This window comes from Daldinia vernicosa, assembly GCF_022497035.1.
Source record: "Daldinia vernicosa strain CBS 139.73 unplaced genomic scaffold F5Y00scaffold_32, whole genome shotgun sequence".
NCBI classification, from domain to species: Eukaryota; Fungi; Ascomycota; class Sordariomycetes; order Xylariales; family Hypoxylaceae; genus Daldinia; species Daldinia vernicosa.
Genome location: NW_025953948.1, coordinates 9,484 through 25,037, shown reverse-complemented (window position 1 = coordinate 25,037; position 15,554 = coordinate 9,484). Strand labels below are relative to the sequence as shown.

The 15,554-nt window shown below is 48.0% G+C and overlaps 3 protein-coding genes across 3 annotated transcripts; 1 reads left to right on the top strand and 2 right to left on the bottom strand.

Moving 5' to 3' along the window:
- Positions 1 to 4,079: 4,079 nt before the first annotated feature.
- On the bottom strand, positions 4,080 to 6,365 carry F5Y00DRAFT_240624 (peptidase C1B, bleomycin hydrolase). The gene is made up of 2 exons (XM_048008268.1): positions 5,812 to 6,365; positions 4,080 to 5,755 (listed from the first exon to the last, which is right to left on the bottom strand). The coding sequence occupies exons 1-2, from the start codon at positions 6,036 to 6,038 to the stop codon at positions 4,456 to 4,458; spliced, it is 1,527 nt and encodes a 508-aa protein (XP_047863536.1). The 5' UTR covers positions 6,039 to 6,365; the 3' UTR covers positions 4,080 to 4,455.
- Positions 6,366 to 6,780: 415 nt separating this feature from the next.
- F5Y00DRAFT_253821 (translation protein SH3-like protein) lies at positions 6,781 to 7,427 on the bottom strand (the record flags this gene model as incomplete). Its single annotated transcript, XM_048010099.1, has 2 exons — positions 6,781 to 7,349; positions 7,406 to 7,427. The coding sequence occupies 2 exons, from the start codon at positions 7,425 to 7,427 to the stop codon at positions 6,781 to 6,783; spliced, it is 591 nt and encodes a 196-aa protein (XP_047863535.1).
- Positions 7,428 to 12,821: 5,394 nt separating this feature from the next.
- On the top strand, positions 12,822 to 15,456 carry F5Y00DRAFT_240613 (carbohydrate-binding module family 35 protein). Its single transcript, XM_048008267.1, has 10 exons — positions 12,822 to 13,644; positions 13,704 to 13,825; positions 13,894 to 14,035; positions 14,096 to 14,191; positions 14,245 to 14,551; positions 14,628 to 14,752; positions 14,804 to 14,851; positions 14,923 to 15,015; positions 15,079 to 15,231; positions 15,291 to 15,456. Exons 1-10 carry the CDS (start codon positions 13,473 to 13,475, stop codon positions 15,341 to 15,343), a joined length of 1,311 nt encoding a protein of 436 aa, XP_047863534.1. The 5' UTR covers positions 12,822 to 13,472; the 3' UTR covers positions 15,344 to 15,456.
- The last annotated feature ends 98 nt before the right edge of the window (positions 15,457 to 15,554 follow it).

The following is a 15,554-nucleotide window of genomic DNA, read 5'->3' as shown; positions in this document are numbered from 1 at the left end:
GTGTTAGTTAGCTAGTATCGGTCGGTTGCTAATATTGGAAATTGGATGTTGGCCCTTTTCATATGTATATGTATTTTGTTGAGCGCTTCTACGTAGACATCCCTAGGTTTCGAATATTTCGACTTCTCTCGTGTTGATAGGTAAATATGGAATGTTTTGTCTCTTAACATTTTCTTGGAATCTACCAACCATAGTTCCAATTTGGTAACCCGCCAATGAGTATTGTTGATAATTACATACGACGAATAGGCCCCGTTCCCTCTAATTGTCAAATTGTCACCTTAACGCAACACGTATTGGTGTCTCCAGCACATATTCTTCCGAGGTTTAAAAACTGCCTATTATTCTGTCGGCTGCGACATTCATCATTAATCACACTCTCTCGCCATAGCAACAATAATAGCAGAACCAATCGCCAGAACTTCTTTTTCCTTTTTTGTCATCTTCACCTTACAGAGTATATCTCATCCGCCCTCTTGAGCTTGTTGGGATGGTGAGGTCTGGTTCCGAACGCTCATTGGTGCTTATTTTGGTGATTCGGGCTTCAACGCTAACTCGATTGGAACCCAATGGTCCCTCCTCTCTGGCTGCGACTGCGATATCTTCTTTTCAGTCACAATTGTTACTTGGAATTGGTCAGAGAAAAGTCACTCAGATTCTAATCCTCGTGCCTCGTGGCCCGGCCCGATCCTCTGGGTCCGGCGTCTCGCCTCGTCTCATGTAGGTACATAGTAGACATGCGTTTTTAATGGCGCGGAATTCTCGAAACAGAAGGCTATGCATATTCAATCACTTCAGCTAGACAGACTACAGTTATCCATAAGTGGTCGAATTGTCGTGTTGCCCAACTCGTGATTAAGATTAACAGGACTACGTACGTAGGTATTTTACCTTGGCTATTGAAGCACAATTCGCGGTCTACCGTGGTGAATAAGAAGAAAGCCGCCCAAGTGGCGAATCATTCAACCTCCCCTGTATGATTGGGCTGCTATAGTATCAAGGGATGCGATGCTTGACAACACCTCGGAACCCCTCGCGGCATTTGGCATTATGTATATCGCGCTTCTCGAATCATATGTCATCCATGAGCCAAGGCACGTTTTGTAGAGCCCGTTTCAAATTGGCTTCCTACAGTTTCCCTACTTAGAGTTACCTAATTTAGTAATGGAGTGATTGGTTTATGTAAGTCCAAGATGGAGAGCAGACCATTCCCATAGTTAAGGTATGGAAGATTCAGAAGCACGAATATTGTAACCGCGTTATTTAGTGAGGTTTCCTTTATCGGGTAGTTCGCTACCACTATCCCTTACCCCTAACATTCACACGCATTGCCTATGCCTTTACCACCTACCTCTCATACGAAATAGGGAGACATTGAGGAGATACACCGTAGCAAAAGCTCCGTCGACAGCCAACTCTGGGGTGACGACAGATGTCGATGATACCTAGGGCCCAGCTCTTCATTAATCTAGGGTTCCTAGTCTAGATTGGGCGGAAAGAGCACATTCGATATACGTACAAAACATATTATATACCTCATAACATTAGCATGAGAAATCAGTTTCTACATACGACACACCCCGGCCGGTTAGGCTAAGGAACCGACCGGTCTATGACCATCTAGCTATGCCCGACGATAGAAGATAGACGTTCAAATGTAATCCCTTTAAACTCTTGGAACCGCGTGTTAGCCACCCTTGCAAGCTGAACACACGTGGTAGATCGTCTGTACAGGCGCATAGTCGTTTTAGGCGCCGTGTACCCAGGCTAACTTAAGCTTCCCGCTTCCTCAGCCCACTTGAGACCTTCGAATAGGCAGACCTTGATTCTGATAGGAGTATAACCAACCAACAAAATCAAACACCTGGAGGCTAAGCCTTACCTGCCGGATACCAAGCTCTACCAACAATCCAACGAGAATGGTTATCATATGATAGCGGGTGCTATTGGACGGTAGGTATCGTGAGATACGGCCGTGTTCAAGGTCAGCAACAAATCGTCCTCTGAACATATTCCGCAGTCCGAAGGCTTGCCCTAAACTTTACCGCCCGCTTTCCCTTTAATACAACTTCAAGCAAGTAAAAATAAAATAATATGCGCCTTCGTACGGCATTGGGCAAAAGACCGTCGAGTCCTGTTCTAGCCGCTTGTACATCATGGTCGGACAACTCAGCGGTCGTGTTTGATTCACTAACGCCGCCCTACCTATTCTCCGATTAGTTCTCGAGTTTTCTAGAATGTTTCTCAAGCGGTCAACTAGCCAGAAGGTGTACTACGGCTTAAAATCCTGTGACCTTACTTAGACGATGGGTAACACAGACACCAGATCACCAGTCCTAGTCGAATCTTATGACTGCTTACCATCTTGTCACGTTGGGTTAAAAGAAGGGTAAAGCGACGGTTTCGAATAGCCAAGGCGTTTTTTTGACAAGGCTCCCAAGATCAACCACTCAGCGGAAGGCATGGCTGAGGATGTGACCAGGCTACCATGATTCCCGAGCTTACTATAGCTCTAACCGATGGATTTGCTGAGTGGACGAGCATGCATCATCTAGGTATTCGTGTTTATTCCTACGCTATGCTACGACGACACCTCGTCATCTTCCATACCGATTCCATGTTTCCGATGTCATAACACCCTTTGGCGAAGCCTCCGGTAGCCTCATCTCACATCTGTGTAAGTAGTGAAACCCTATCCTTTACCCCCATGGGTAGATCGCGGAACGCCGCTGACACACCGCGTACGAAGTGGCTGCCACACGCACGCGGAGCTCTAGATAATCACCGATATGCTCAGATCAGTCGATCTCCCGCTACCGTCGCCCGGCTAACGTCCGGTGGCCCCCAATACTGAACCCGTCGGGCGTGGGGGGGACGAAAAGGAGAAGGACGAACCGAACCGAGTCCCGACCTAGCTGCGTCTACCTATCTTTCGTATATGCTTAGGTATGTTTGTTTATTTGTTTGTTGATGTGGTATGACGGTGTGACGGAAGCCACTCATATGTGCGGCGTTACACCCGTGAGATGAACACGCTAGCAACGCAGATAGATGATACCTAGCTTGCGCAATGGCAAATGCCAAAGAGGTATCCAGATCGAGGGACCCTACGTGCATGAGGCTGCACGAGAGCTCCATCTCAAAGCAGTGTCCCAAAACGTGGACCCCTAATATCAAAAAGGCCACCTCCGCCCACTGCTGGGGCGTCGCCGGAATCTCTTCAATACATATATTACTGAAGAGCGGTTGGGTGGAACCGGATGCACAACGGTTTATCCCAAGTGGATCGCGAGAATTATCGATGTTCCGACCTAGAGAAGAAAAAGGAGAAAAGGGGGAGAGACAACTCAGCGTGTCGGGGCGAATACTAACTTCCACGTTGCCCCCATCGGCTCATGTAAACAGAGGAAATGGCATTTACATCGTTCCCGTAAGATCTCATCCCAACCCGATCGGATCCGCTGTCAACATGCTAGTATATGCAGTCTTGCCATGCCGGCAATGCCTTCTCCAGGTATTACGCCACCAAGCCGACCCATCAACCAAAATAGCGACTTGCACCTTCAGGCTATTCTTTCCCCTTTTCTGGTGCTGACTATCGGTTCTAGGTAGTCCAACCTTTAGCAAGCGGTCCCTATACTGCAACTTCTTATCCTTACGACATCAATCTCGTCTGACCTGACTCCACCGGGCCAGTCACGATAAATCCCATCCCTCCCTCTCATACGCGCCATCGCCCGGAAGGTATCGTACAGTACGAGGACCGTAAGATAAAAAAGCTAGACATACAGGTGGCCTAGTTCACGCCGACTAGAAACCTGGCGGCTTACGAAAGAATGAAAAATGGAAAAGTGGAAAAAGCAATGGGTTCAGCTACCTATCAGGCCGTAAAGATTCAAAGACCTACTTTCCCATATCACTTTAGATACCTACATACCAGCCGATCTATATACCCACTATTCTTACGAACCGGTAAGGGGGCAAGAAGACACCATATGCAAGTCAATAGACAAGGCCCAGCCATAGACTATATGCAGGCTCGCTATATTACGAGCCCTTGCCAAACCACAAGTCTTCATGCAAGTCACATAAGTTCGTAGCAATGAGTAGATTCACGAATTCTCGGTCACGTAGGCTTTGCCCTTCGAGAGATACCTAGCGAACGTGGAAATCACTATTAGCCGGAATTCACCGCCTAAAGCGAACCGGCTGTATAGTCGACAGAGTCAACAGAGACAAACCAAGCAGTATTCACAAGTTCATAATATCCCAAAGCCAAGGATCCCGTAAAGCATAGTCCCATGAAAGCCATCAGCCAAGCTATCCCAACAATCAATGAGATATAGGCAGTCGGCCTGAACACATCCCTGATAGTAGATCAAAATGTTCATACATGTTATCATTACCATGATCATAACCGTAGACTAAATTCCAACCACCCCCCCAAGATTTCACTTAAGCCAAGCTCCCCATAGGATCCCACAGGGGCAGCACAATCGGCTCCTTGGTTAGTACGTCTCTAACCTTTCTAGCGAGGAACTTCGGGTCGACCACAGCCTGGTATACGAACTCGTCCATCCAGCGGTCGCTCATCACGAACCAGCCCTTGGACCCGACGTCCGTGCCCCAGCTATTCTGCACCTTCCAGCGGACGGGCCGACCGTCGCCGTCGACGTGGACCGCCGTCAGCACCATGGCGTGGGTCATGGCGGACTCGCCGACGCGGAGGCGAGCCGCCTTGTCTAGCTTTCCGTAGAGGTTGACGTTAAAGCCGAGCTCGTAATCGAAAAGGTCTAGATCCATGATGCCGCTACCCCGCTCGCTGTACTTGCCCACGTCGGACCCGAAAAAGACGGGCAGCCCGGCTCGTAGCATAGATATGCACGCCTGCTTCAAGGTCTCGATATCAACGTTGATGTACGTGATTCCCCTGCCGCCTACAATATTGCCTAGACGGTCGACAGTCATTAGGCTTAGAGGCTCGTGGCGCGGGTCGTGAACTAAGGAGACCATGCTAGAGATAGCAGAGCTGGTAATGCGGAATTCCTGCGATGAAATGTCCTTGGCGAACTTGTACGGCGTCGAAACGACCGACCGCGCCCTCCCTTCCTTGTCTAAGAAATTCCACTCGAACTCCTCGGAAGTGCTGGGTGGCGGTCCTAAGGTCAACGTCAGGATAAGGTGAACCTCTCGTAGCATCTTGTCCTTGGTGGCCGACAGGCTCGCGGCAGTTGTGGCCGAGCTTTTGGCCAAATCGCGCAGGACAACAGCATACTCGCGTAGCTTAGCGACAACGATAGAGTTGATAGTGCTGCTCGTCATAGCATTCCAGCTATCGGGATATAAAGTCTGGGGTACAAGACCATACTTCTCGACGAGGTTATAAACCATATCCCACTGACCACCATCGCTAATAGGGTCGGCGAGCAGTCTTTGAACTAGTCTCTCATCCAATGGTTGATCAGCAGTTTCGATGATGTTCTCGAGAAAGAAATTAGACTTCTCAAGCTTATCCCAGAAAAATAGATAAGCCTGTGACAGCTCGAAGGAGTCTAAGTTGTACTTCTTCATGATAGCAATCCGGAATATATTAGTACTAGCAAATAGCCAGCATCGTCCCGAGGATCGCTGGTTTGTGATAGGAGCGCCCTCGAACGGGATGCGAACATTGAACACATGCTGGTCCGTAATCTTAGTTGCCCGAGAAGCCAGAACATCTCGTGGGTTCGCGGAGCTGAAGGCCGAGAGAGCTAATCTAATCGAGGTATCAATGATACTATTAATTATTCCTATGAATATAAGATTGCAAACCTGTTCTTAGGATCCGCGAGCACCTTAGACTGCCAGTTCTGCGTAAGTTCAATAGCCAGCTTTTCCGGCTGTCTAGATATGCCGCCATTGAAAATTGCTCCCTTTTCGTTGTCAACATGGACAAAGCCGTCCTCTGAGCTAAGCGCCCGTAGACGTTCTAATATGGCTTTTTCATGTGCGATGGCTGCCATCACCTCAGGCGAGTCCTTGGACTGCTGCGCGCCCATGGTGGTTACGATAAGTAAAGCGATCACGAGCTTCGACTTGGAGGACTTAGATAAGGTGGATAAGCCGGAGTAGAGACTAAGGATAATAAGAGACAACTATCTTCAATATTCTCTTGATAGGTTTGAGGTTCAGGTAGAATTTAGTCTGTTATTCAACGATCGTATAATGGATTGTATAATACAGTTAGAACATGCAAGTAGTGGAAACAGCCAAGTTACCTCAACAAAAAGATCATGAGGAACAAGAGCTATCAGCAGCTTAACTAAGTTGAGAAGGTGAGCTTCCTCTTTCTGATTGCGCCTGATGATATTACGTGCTTGATAAGCAGAAGCCCGTAGTTTAATTGGTAGAAGGAAGATTGGTTGCAGTCCGGTGACCTCGGCCGAACCTTACCTTAGATATGATAACACCAAGCACCTTGATGGTCATCATACCTTTTAGGCAAAGATAAGCGGACCATCATAATAGGCAAGAAATACACAGAAGCGAACAAAGACGACAATCAGATATGTACGTTAAAGACTTGACATTGTATTACCATCCATATACAGAACTATGTATCAACTGATATATGCCAAAATCCGTAACGTCCTTTTTCCAATCCATACATAATTACGCGCGAAAGATCTGAGAAGCAATCTTGAGATCAACCGCGACTCCATCATAAACCATCAGCATAAGAAAACTCCCCTTTTATGATGACATTAAATTGGCAACAGTTGATCCCACACTAAAATATCTTTACAAGCTGGAGGCGTGGATGACCTTCATGTCAACAACGAGCTCACGGCCACCATCGTTCAGGACAAGAACGCGGACACTGCCGTGACCAGCGTTGAAGGCCTGGGTAAGGCGCTGCCACAGGTTGGATTGGTCAATGACGGGGACACCGGTCTTGACGTCACCAGTCTCGGTCATGGCGACAACGGAACCATCCTGGATGTCAAGGACACGGTATTGCTTGAAGACGGGGCCAAGCATGGTCTGGACAACAACGCTGGGAGCAGGGTTGGAGACGAAAGAAGACTCTTCGTGGAGCTGCTTGGTGAAGAGGTCAACACCAAGGTAACGGTGCTGGCCGGTAGCCGACGAGGTCGAGATACGGATGACCTGGCAGGGGCGACCCTGGAGGATCAAGATGTCACCCATACGGATATGGTGGCAGGGGATGGTAACAGTGTTAGGGATGGAAGGAGCTCCATTGGATACCGAGGAACGAGAATCGCGAACGATCTCGGTACGCTCGCTATCGGTGTGGAAGACGCGGTCAGCCATCTTGTGTAATCCTTCACGGAGAGAGTGGTGGTGTCCTGCGCAAGTTAGCGGGTTGGTCTACAACTATAATCAGGCTAGCACTTGAACTAACCAGTTGAGTCGTAATATCCCATTCTACTCTTCTTAGAGCTAGGGGTTGGGGGCTGTCGAGGATACTCTACGGTTTCCTCGGCAATTTCTGCTTCCTTGTGGTAGGATGAACCGGCCTTAGGGGGATCAACAGTTGCTTCGCTAACGCGGATTTCCTCGGTAAAGCTGGGGATAGACTCGAAAAGCTTGGGAGGGTCGACAGTAGACTCAGAGACGTGAGTATGCTCGCTGGCGAAGTGAGTGAGAGGCTTGGGAGGGTCGACAGTACTGGCAGCTACGCTGATGTTGTCTTTATAGACCGAAGGCTGAGCTCGAGCGCGATATTCACGTTCGATGCGGTCAACGGAGCTAAGGTGGGGATTGTGGCGGTCGACCTCAATTGAAGTCTCTGCGTAAGAGAAAGAAGAAGAGGGGCGAGAGTGCTTGGGCTTGAAATGAGACTCAGAGTGAGAAGTGTGAGGAGTGTGAGGTCTATCGGAAGAGGTTTGTTGTCAGTTGAAGATATTTTTACAAGTTACTTAGCCAACGGGGGGGGATTGACCAAGGCCCAAGCACCTGACAGGGATTTTCAGAAAATGAACAATGCACTGGCCCCATGGCTCCATGGCTCCATGGCTCCATATTGGCCAATTTACTAGGTGGCTCAAAATTGAATCCATTGCGGGCCGGAATTGACCCAGACCAGAAGCTCGGGCTCTGATAATGGAGCCAGTTGCGTAATTATTGAAATCCTAGCTCTTTTACGAAGAGATAAAGGGCTCTAAGAATCAAGAAAATATGGTAGACTGACCTGTGCTCCTCGTAATGCTCACGGTGGGCACCGGGACGGCGGTAACGTTCTTCTTCACGTGTGATGCGGACCTCTTCTTCGCTGAAGTGTTGCTCTTGACGCGGAGGTAACTGAGCTGAAGCAGAGATAGAAGAGTATTGACCTTCCCGTCCGGCTTTCTCTGGTTTTCCGGGGAGATCGATCTGAATCTCTTCGTGAGTGTGGGTGGTGGTCTCTACCTCAGTCTCCTTGTATGTCCGAGGGAAGATACTAAAGGGGACCGGTACGCGGGCTTCAAAGTCCAGGTTGGCGACCTTTTCGGCGCGAGAGTCCTCTCCTCGACAACCTTTCGACTAAGGGCGAAAGGAAGACAAGAAGATTCCTCTTGCTCTTCTTTCTACTATACTGAAAGAAAAGAAGGGAGTTGAAGCAGGCGGAAATTGCTCGCTTCTGTACTCGATTCTCTCGTTCAGGCTGGAAGAGCGGGGAAAGATAGGCTGTATTGGGTTGTGAAAGAGATGTTGGGTTTGATGGTTAGAAGAAAAGGAGGTGAAGTGTCAGAACAGTTTATTGGAAGGAAAGAAATAGGAGATGCTGCAGGGAGAAAGATGGGCAGTATCGATGTTATTGTACTGTACTGGGGGGTCACTGTGGGTTACTGCGGGTTACTGCGGGTTGTTGTGGGAGGGAAGGAAGCACTGGCGTGGCAGGTCGTGTTCGTAGGTTGTCCGGAGCTTCTACAGGGGTTGAATGGGAAGGAGCTTGTTTACTTGAGTGGGCCATCATGGGTCTGGTGTGTTTATCCTACCCTAAAACAAGTTAAGCGGCTGGGGGCAGGGAAATTGAGACTGTTTTTCGCACGGGGGCAGTAAGTTACGACCGACCAACCGACCTCACTTTTTACACTGTCTTTCTTTTACTATGTACCAGTTTCCTACTGTCTCCTACTGTCTCCTGATTTCCCAGCCCCTACCAGCCATTTCTAGTGTAGCCCCCTCCCGTTTATTCAAGCCTACATGCAAGCCTACATGCATCTAGCTCATGTAGCATGTAGCCAGTGACGAACCAAATTCGTTCAACTTCCTCCTCCCTTGATTCCCTGGTTCGCCTGTAGTTTCACTTTTCACCGTTTGCCGGGGAAGTCCACCCAATCGCCTATCCATGTTGGACCACCGGGCCACTAGGCCACCCGTGATGATCAGATCGAACCAACGAATCCTCCAACCGGTCCAGCCTCCTCTTAGCTCTTTGATAGCCTACATGAGCCCAGCCTACATACATACATATGTACATAGTAGGGGCGTCCGGATTCCAAAACAAAAACAAAAAACAAAGAGGCTACCTAGTTGCCAGCTTGCCAGCCTTCCTCGGTTGTGATATCTCTCTATTTGCTGGTTCAAATCGATAGGTGGAAATTGAGGACTTACAGTCACTATTTTCCGCGCGTGTCGCCCATGGAACTCTCATATGTATCAACCTCAACCGGTGTTATGTTGGCATCATAATATGATAACCGCTCACTATTGCAGCACATATCACACATATTACATCTATTACGCCTACCGTAAGAAGTTGACAGTTCAAACTGGGTTACGCAGCAGCGCAGCAGCTATTGATTGCCTGCCGCTGTAGGAAATCGAAGAGGCTGGTATCTCCCGAGAAAAGCAGGCAGAGCGTCTCATCTTCTCATCTTCGAAAAGCTGGGCACTAAAGCAACCAACCACTTACAGAACCGATAGCTGAATCGGTCTTATATGCAAGGACGAATCACGGCTGGGAATGACATGATTCCCAACCACCTTTGCTGACACTTGCAGATTAAAGCAAGGCATCTTCAATTACGCGTAATATCGTGGGTTCCGCTCATTGGGTTATGCAGTGGATTATGGTGTGCGACTCAGCTGGACTTATGCACGCCTAATGCAGACAGGCTGAGTAGTTACATTGAAGTGAGCTTTGCTTCTTCCGCTGCACACAGTCCCACGGTCCCACGGTCCCACGGGGGGTCAGATCTCACTCATGTCGAGTGGGGTCTACATTTCAAATCTGGTGCAACTGGAGTTACTTTTCGATAAATTCAACTCAAACCCTCCTAAATTGTCTTGATGTCACCAATTGATTGACATCGTCCGGTCAATTGCTACATAGTATGTTCCAAGCCATCAGCACGCCCTGACACGTCTCGAATACCTACCGGAAAAAGTGCTCTGTCCACGTTTCTTGCTGACGTCCAATTTACCCCTGATCGTCAAATCTCCAATTTGTTGCTATGACAACCGGTTACTAAAACCGGGCTACTTAATACAAATCCTAATACACATCCTTACCTTCTGGATCAAAGTGGAGACGCCAGGATTTTTTACGAGCCATTAGCTTCCTGATTTGGAGAGATTCAAGAAAAGCTGTTGCTAACCGGTCCTACCACCGTCGTGAATCTATCGTTCGTCACATGTCCGAGCTCGAAGATCTGTTTCGCAATCGATGCGACTAGCTATAGTAGATAGCTCATTATACGCCGAGATCTTGACATTATCGAATTACGGTATCGTATCCGAAGATCCCTCAAAAAGCATTGACAAAAGCTTGGATGCAATGTTAGACGTTACGAGGCCAACCACCCCGTCCCGAAGCTTGGACATTATACCTAGCCTGGGGTAAGGTAAGGATATCAAATAGCCTAGCAGCATCTACCAGGTGGGTTTTTGCCCGATTGGAGCTTCAATCGCGTTCATGTAGCCAGTATATCGAGTTACCAATCAATTAAGCCCTACGGGTTTAAACAGCTGAAGTCACGATAAGAATAGGAACTTTGAGCCTAGGATTCTAAGTGCCTCGGTAATGCCAATTCATTTGTAATGTAGCACGGCTGAATCATCACGACATGCAAACGCCTACTGAATATGGCCCCTTTTTCAGCTCTACGATCTTTGATAGTGTGCTCTGGTGGTTTATGGCGATCGCGGCTAATGTAAATTCGCTATTAGGGGGTTCATGGGCAACATGCAAAGATAATGACCTATGAGTAGCCAATGTGATCCGACTAATTACGGTACAGCTTCAGGAGAACAATGACGGTGGATTTGGGTCTGGTTCACATGCCAGGATACGACAAATAGGCCATTCCGAGATAATGTCCTTACCGCTCAAAAATCATCTCGAAAACTCTTGGCTGAAATACCCCTAATCCTAATGATTTAGACGGCTATTGCCTCTTGGAATAAGCGATCGACCGGCGCCAGCAGAGCACGCCCACGTAGTATCATTTGCGAGTAGCTATTCCGGTAAGCGAGCTGAGTCTACCATCGTAGGATGAATCCGAATACTGCGGTGTAAGAAAGATTAGCGTCGAGCGTTTGCCAAGTAGCCATTAGTCGTGTCATGATAAACCTGAAGCTTCTTAAATTAGGACATCGTCGTTCTTTTCCCACCCGTTTGATGCCACGCGATACCACATGGTATCGCCTTTGTAGCTCAATTCGTAGAGCTATACCTACCGGATGGTGATAGGGCTTCTCGAAGCCCCATCCACCACATGCAAGTATACCCGTCCGCGCTACGATCTCTATATTTCAGGTATACACGTTGGCTTCTTGCGCACGAGCCGGGCCGTCTATCCACGCGGGCAGCCCGTAGCAAGCTCATTGTCGACAAGTTGACAAGTTATGGGTCTATCTCCATACCCTTATGCGTTGTTCGACGCGGTTTCGACAGTGATCCCCACGCACCGAGACGCCGTATCCGCTTGACCACCGTACGGTGCGTGCGAGAGCGTCGGTCGGGGGCCGGGTCCAGGCAGTTTTCGCTTCCCGTGCTCGACCACGAAACGCGGCAGTCGTGTCAATCTGCAAAGTCCCGTTCAGAAGCTGTGATGACGCCCCTTTCCTTTTAGCTACGGGACCGTACATAGCTGCATGCTGCAGCGCCTAGGGAAATGACGCCTTGGAACTTTCACACTCGTGTCGCCTCGTGGAACGTCAAGCACACGCCATCTTCTGACCTCCATGATGCAAGATGGTGAATATAGTATGTGGACTTTGCCACATATACACGGCGAAGTCAGGATTCTTGTAGTGTAGAAGTTCGACGTCTACTCCGCAACGGGTCCGTCGGGTGGGTATACCGACGGGATGCCTCGTATCGCCTAGCTTCGGTAGCGAGAGGTGCAGCGATTCTCCACGCGTAGGTATCCATCATCTTATGCGCAATGGTGGAGATGGATTTAATATCGAATCGGATTGTTTGAGTTGGGCATCATTGACTGTTTGCACTATCGAGCGCAGAGTACTATGTAAGATATTAACCTCGGAAATTCTTGGGGCACTTGAATACCAGATTTCGTTGAAGTAACCTCCAAATTTCTAACATATATATGTCTGGAAACACGGTATAAGTTGCGACGAAGGCGATAGTAGTTATACGATATTGCTCGTGTAGGATTTCTAGTAGAGCACAAGTGTATATTATACCTTTTAATCGTCAGGCGTATGTAGACGCTCCGCTTAAATTCCCGGATTATAACTCGGTGACGGATGAGTATATATCTCACGCTCGGTGAACTAGTCAGGTTGAAAGTAAGTTAACTATACTATTATGAAGTAGCTACTGAAGACATGGTAAACGTGATTCGAAAAGGGTGCTTAGCAAAGCTATTATGCTGCTGATGATAACAAGCTTGAATGATGTGCTCTATTCACTCTCTTGGATAATTCCATTGGCGTGATTAGCACGCCATTCAGACGTAGTGGGCCAATCCAATTCAACCTTGTTCCTGCATTTATTATAGGGAGAAGTTTCATCAAACGCTTGATGGAGCTTGGAACTATAGGTATTGTCAAATCAGATCGTTCCAGAACACCATTAAATCAACTTTAACCGACCCAGGCAACCACCAAAATCCATACCTAATCCAAAGCAAGATATATGAGATGCTGGAAGGAAATTCATAACGTGTATTATATAGTCTGTTTGATCCCGGGTGCTAGACCCTATAGCGATTTTGTTATATCGTGTCCCCGCACTTTCGTGATGTCTAGCCTTCTATAGAGGGAACGCGTCCGTATCCCGAAACGATCAATCCTCCGTTACGGTGACATCGACAATAAGAAAATTTGTAGAAGCCACTAATTATCCGATCAGGCTCGCCATGACATTACACCGAGGGCCGGTGGGCGTAGGGGATGCTGTCAACGCTGTATATAATACGAGATAGGGGAGCGAAGATCGGCGTAGCTAGAAGAGCATGTATTTAGCAGCACATGCAAGCTAAATCGCTGCCCGGTTAGATAAGCTACGACGAAATATGAAGCCATCTTCACTCTTGTGGGCCTCCGCGGCAACCGGCGCCCTGGGCGCATCATGGATTGCGCCGGGTGCTGTGTGGTATGACACCGATGGAAACAAAATCGATGCTCATGGAGGAGGTGTCGTGAAGCGTGGCGATACCTTCTACTGGGTCGGCCACGCAGCTAGCAGTAAATGGCATCGAATTTCATAATGTCTAAGCTAGTTAATCACTAACAATATCTCTAAGACCAGACGCCGAACTTGTATTCATCCACTGATCTCATCAACTGGAAGAACCTTGGGCAACAGGCGAGCTCTGTTAGTGGAATGTGGCGGCCAAAGATAGCAAAGCCGAACGGTTCATTTTGGGTATGAGATACTTCGTTCAGAAACATTCTTACCTGTTGGAATCTTACTAAATGGGTGGGTGGCGACAGTTGTATGGCCAGCAGGACCGTTATGTTCTTTCCTTAAAGTCGGCGAACTTCGTCGGGGGCTATGGCCAGTCGGCCAAGGTTCATATCCCACCAAACGACTACTCCTATTCGGATACTGGGATGTTCTACGACGAAGACTCAGGTGAAGCAAGCTTATCAAATACCGGGAGGGTTCTTTTAACTGACGGATATATCACATTAGATACATGGTTCCTCCTAACCAGCGCCGACCACAATATCGTCCAGGTTAACCGCATCAACAGTGACGGTGCGCTAGGCGACAAAGTTTCAGATCTGAGTACGTCTTTGGTCCGTACTAGCGCGTAATAACTGCTGAATGGAGTTAAATAGGAAGCGGAGCATATGAAGCCCCAGGCATAGTGAAAGCTGATGGGGTGTACTTCTTGATTGTCTCGGGGAAGACTGGTTGGCGTGCTAATCCCAACAAGGTCTTCTGGTCGAGTTCGATTAACGGCCCTTGGGCTGGAGGATCGGACATTGCTCCACAGGACCAGAACACCTACGGCTCGCAGAACACATTCGAGTTGACGGTTAAGGGCTCGCAAAAGACCACTTATATTTATATGGGAGATGCTTGGGACTCGAAAGGAGGAGCGAGCTCGAACTATGTGTGGGCACCCCTGAACATCAATGCTGGGTAGGTTGATTCGAAAACACCAAAGCCTCTGATAACTAGATGCTGGGTTGGCTAACTATAACTGTGCTTTGTATAGATCGCACTCGGTTCAGATTGACTACCATTCGATGTGGAAAGTCGATGTTAATACCGGAGTGGTTTCTTACCCTAGCACCCAGAAGCGTTACGAGGCCGAACACGCCGTATTGTCAGGCAGGACAGGTAACGTACCAAAAACCACAACTCCTAAATCCAGAGGCTGATAGTTGGAAGTGGTGAAAGATTGCAATGAGTGCCTAAGCAAGCGTTCTGTACACGGAGGTAAGTCATATTACATTCTACCCCGAACGAGACGTGTTAGTTAGAGCTGGACTAACTAACCACGTTCATAGTGGGCGACTCAAGCGACGTGACCTTCCACAACGTCACCGGTACTGGATCTCGTCAGTGGCTATCTTTCCACTACCGAGTCACCAACCCAGAGGGTAAGTAGCAATATTCTATTCTTCTGTCTAAGAGGTATCGAAGCTGAATAACCATTACTCTAGCTGGCGAGGCCCACATATTCGTCAACGATGAGCCGGCCGTCAACATCTCGAGCCTAAACTCTCGCGCGGGATACCACACTTCTACTCCGGTTCAGCTTACCCTGAAGCCTGGTGATGTAAACACTATCACGTTTGGGGCAACAGGCACCGACGGTAAGTCTCTTCTCACTAAGCCTAACTTGATGTTACTTCTGCTAACGGTGGTTTTAAAGGATTCGAAGTTGCTGTAGACGGGATTGAACTGTTTGAAGAGGATGAGGAGTGAATATTGTGAAGTAGTAGTTTGTTACTTCATTACAGTGGAATTAAGATTCGTAGTATATATTGTATCGGTTGATGTTTGATGTTATGACTTCAATATCTACATATCTTGAATTATCTGAATTATCTGAATTATCTGAATTATCTGAATTATCTGAATTATCTGAATTATCTGAATTATCTGAATTATCTGAATTATCTGAATTATCTGAATT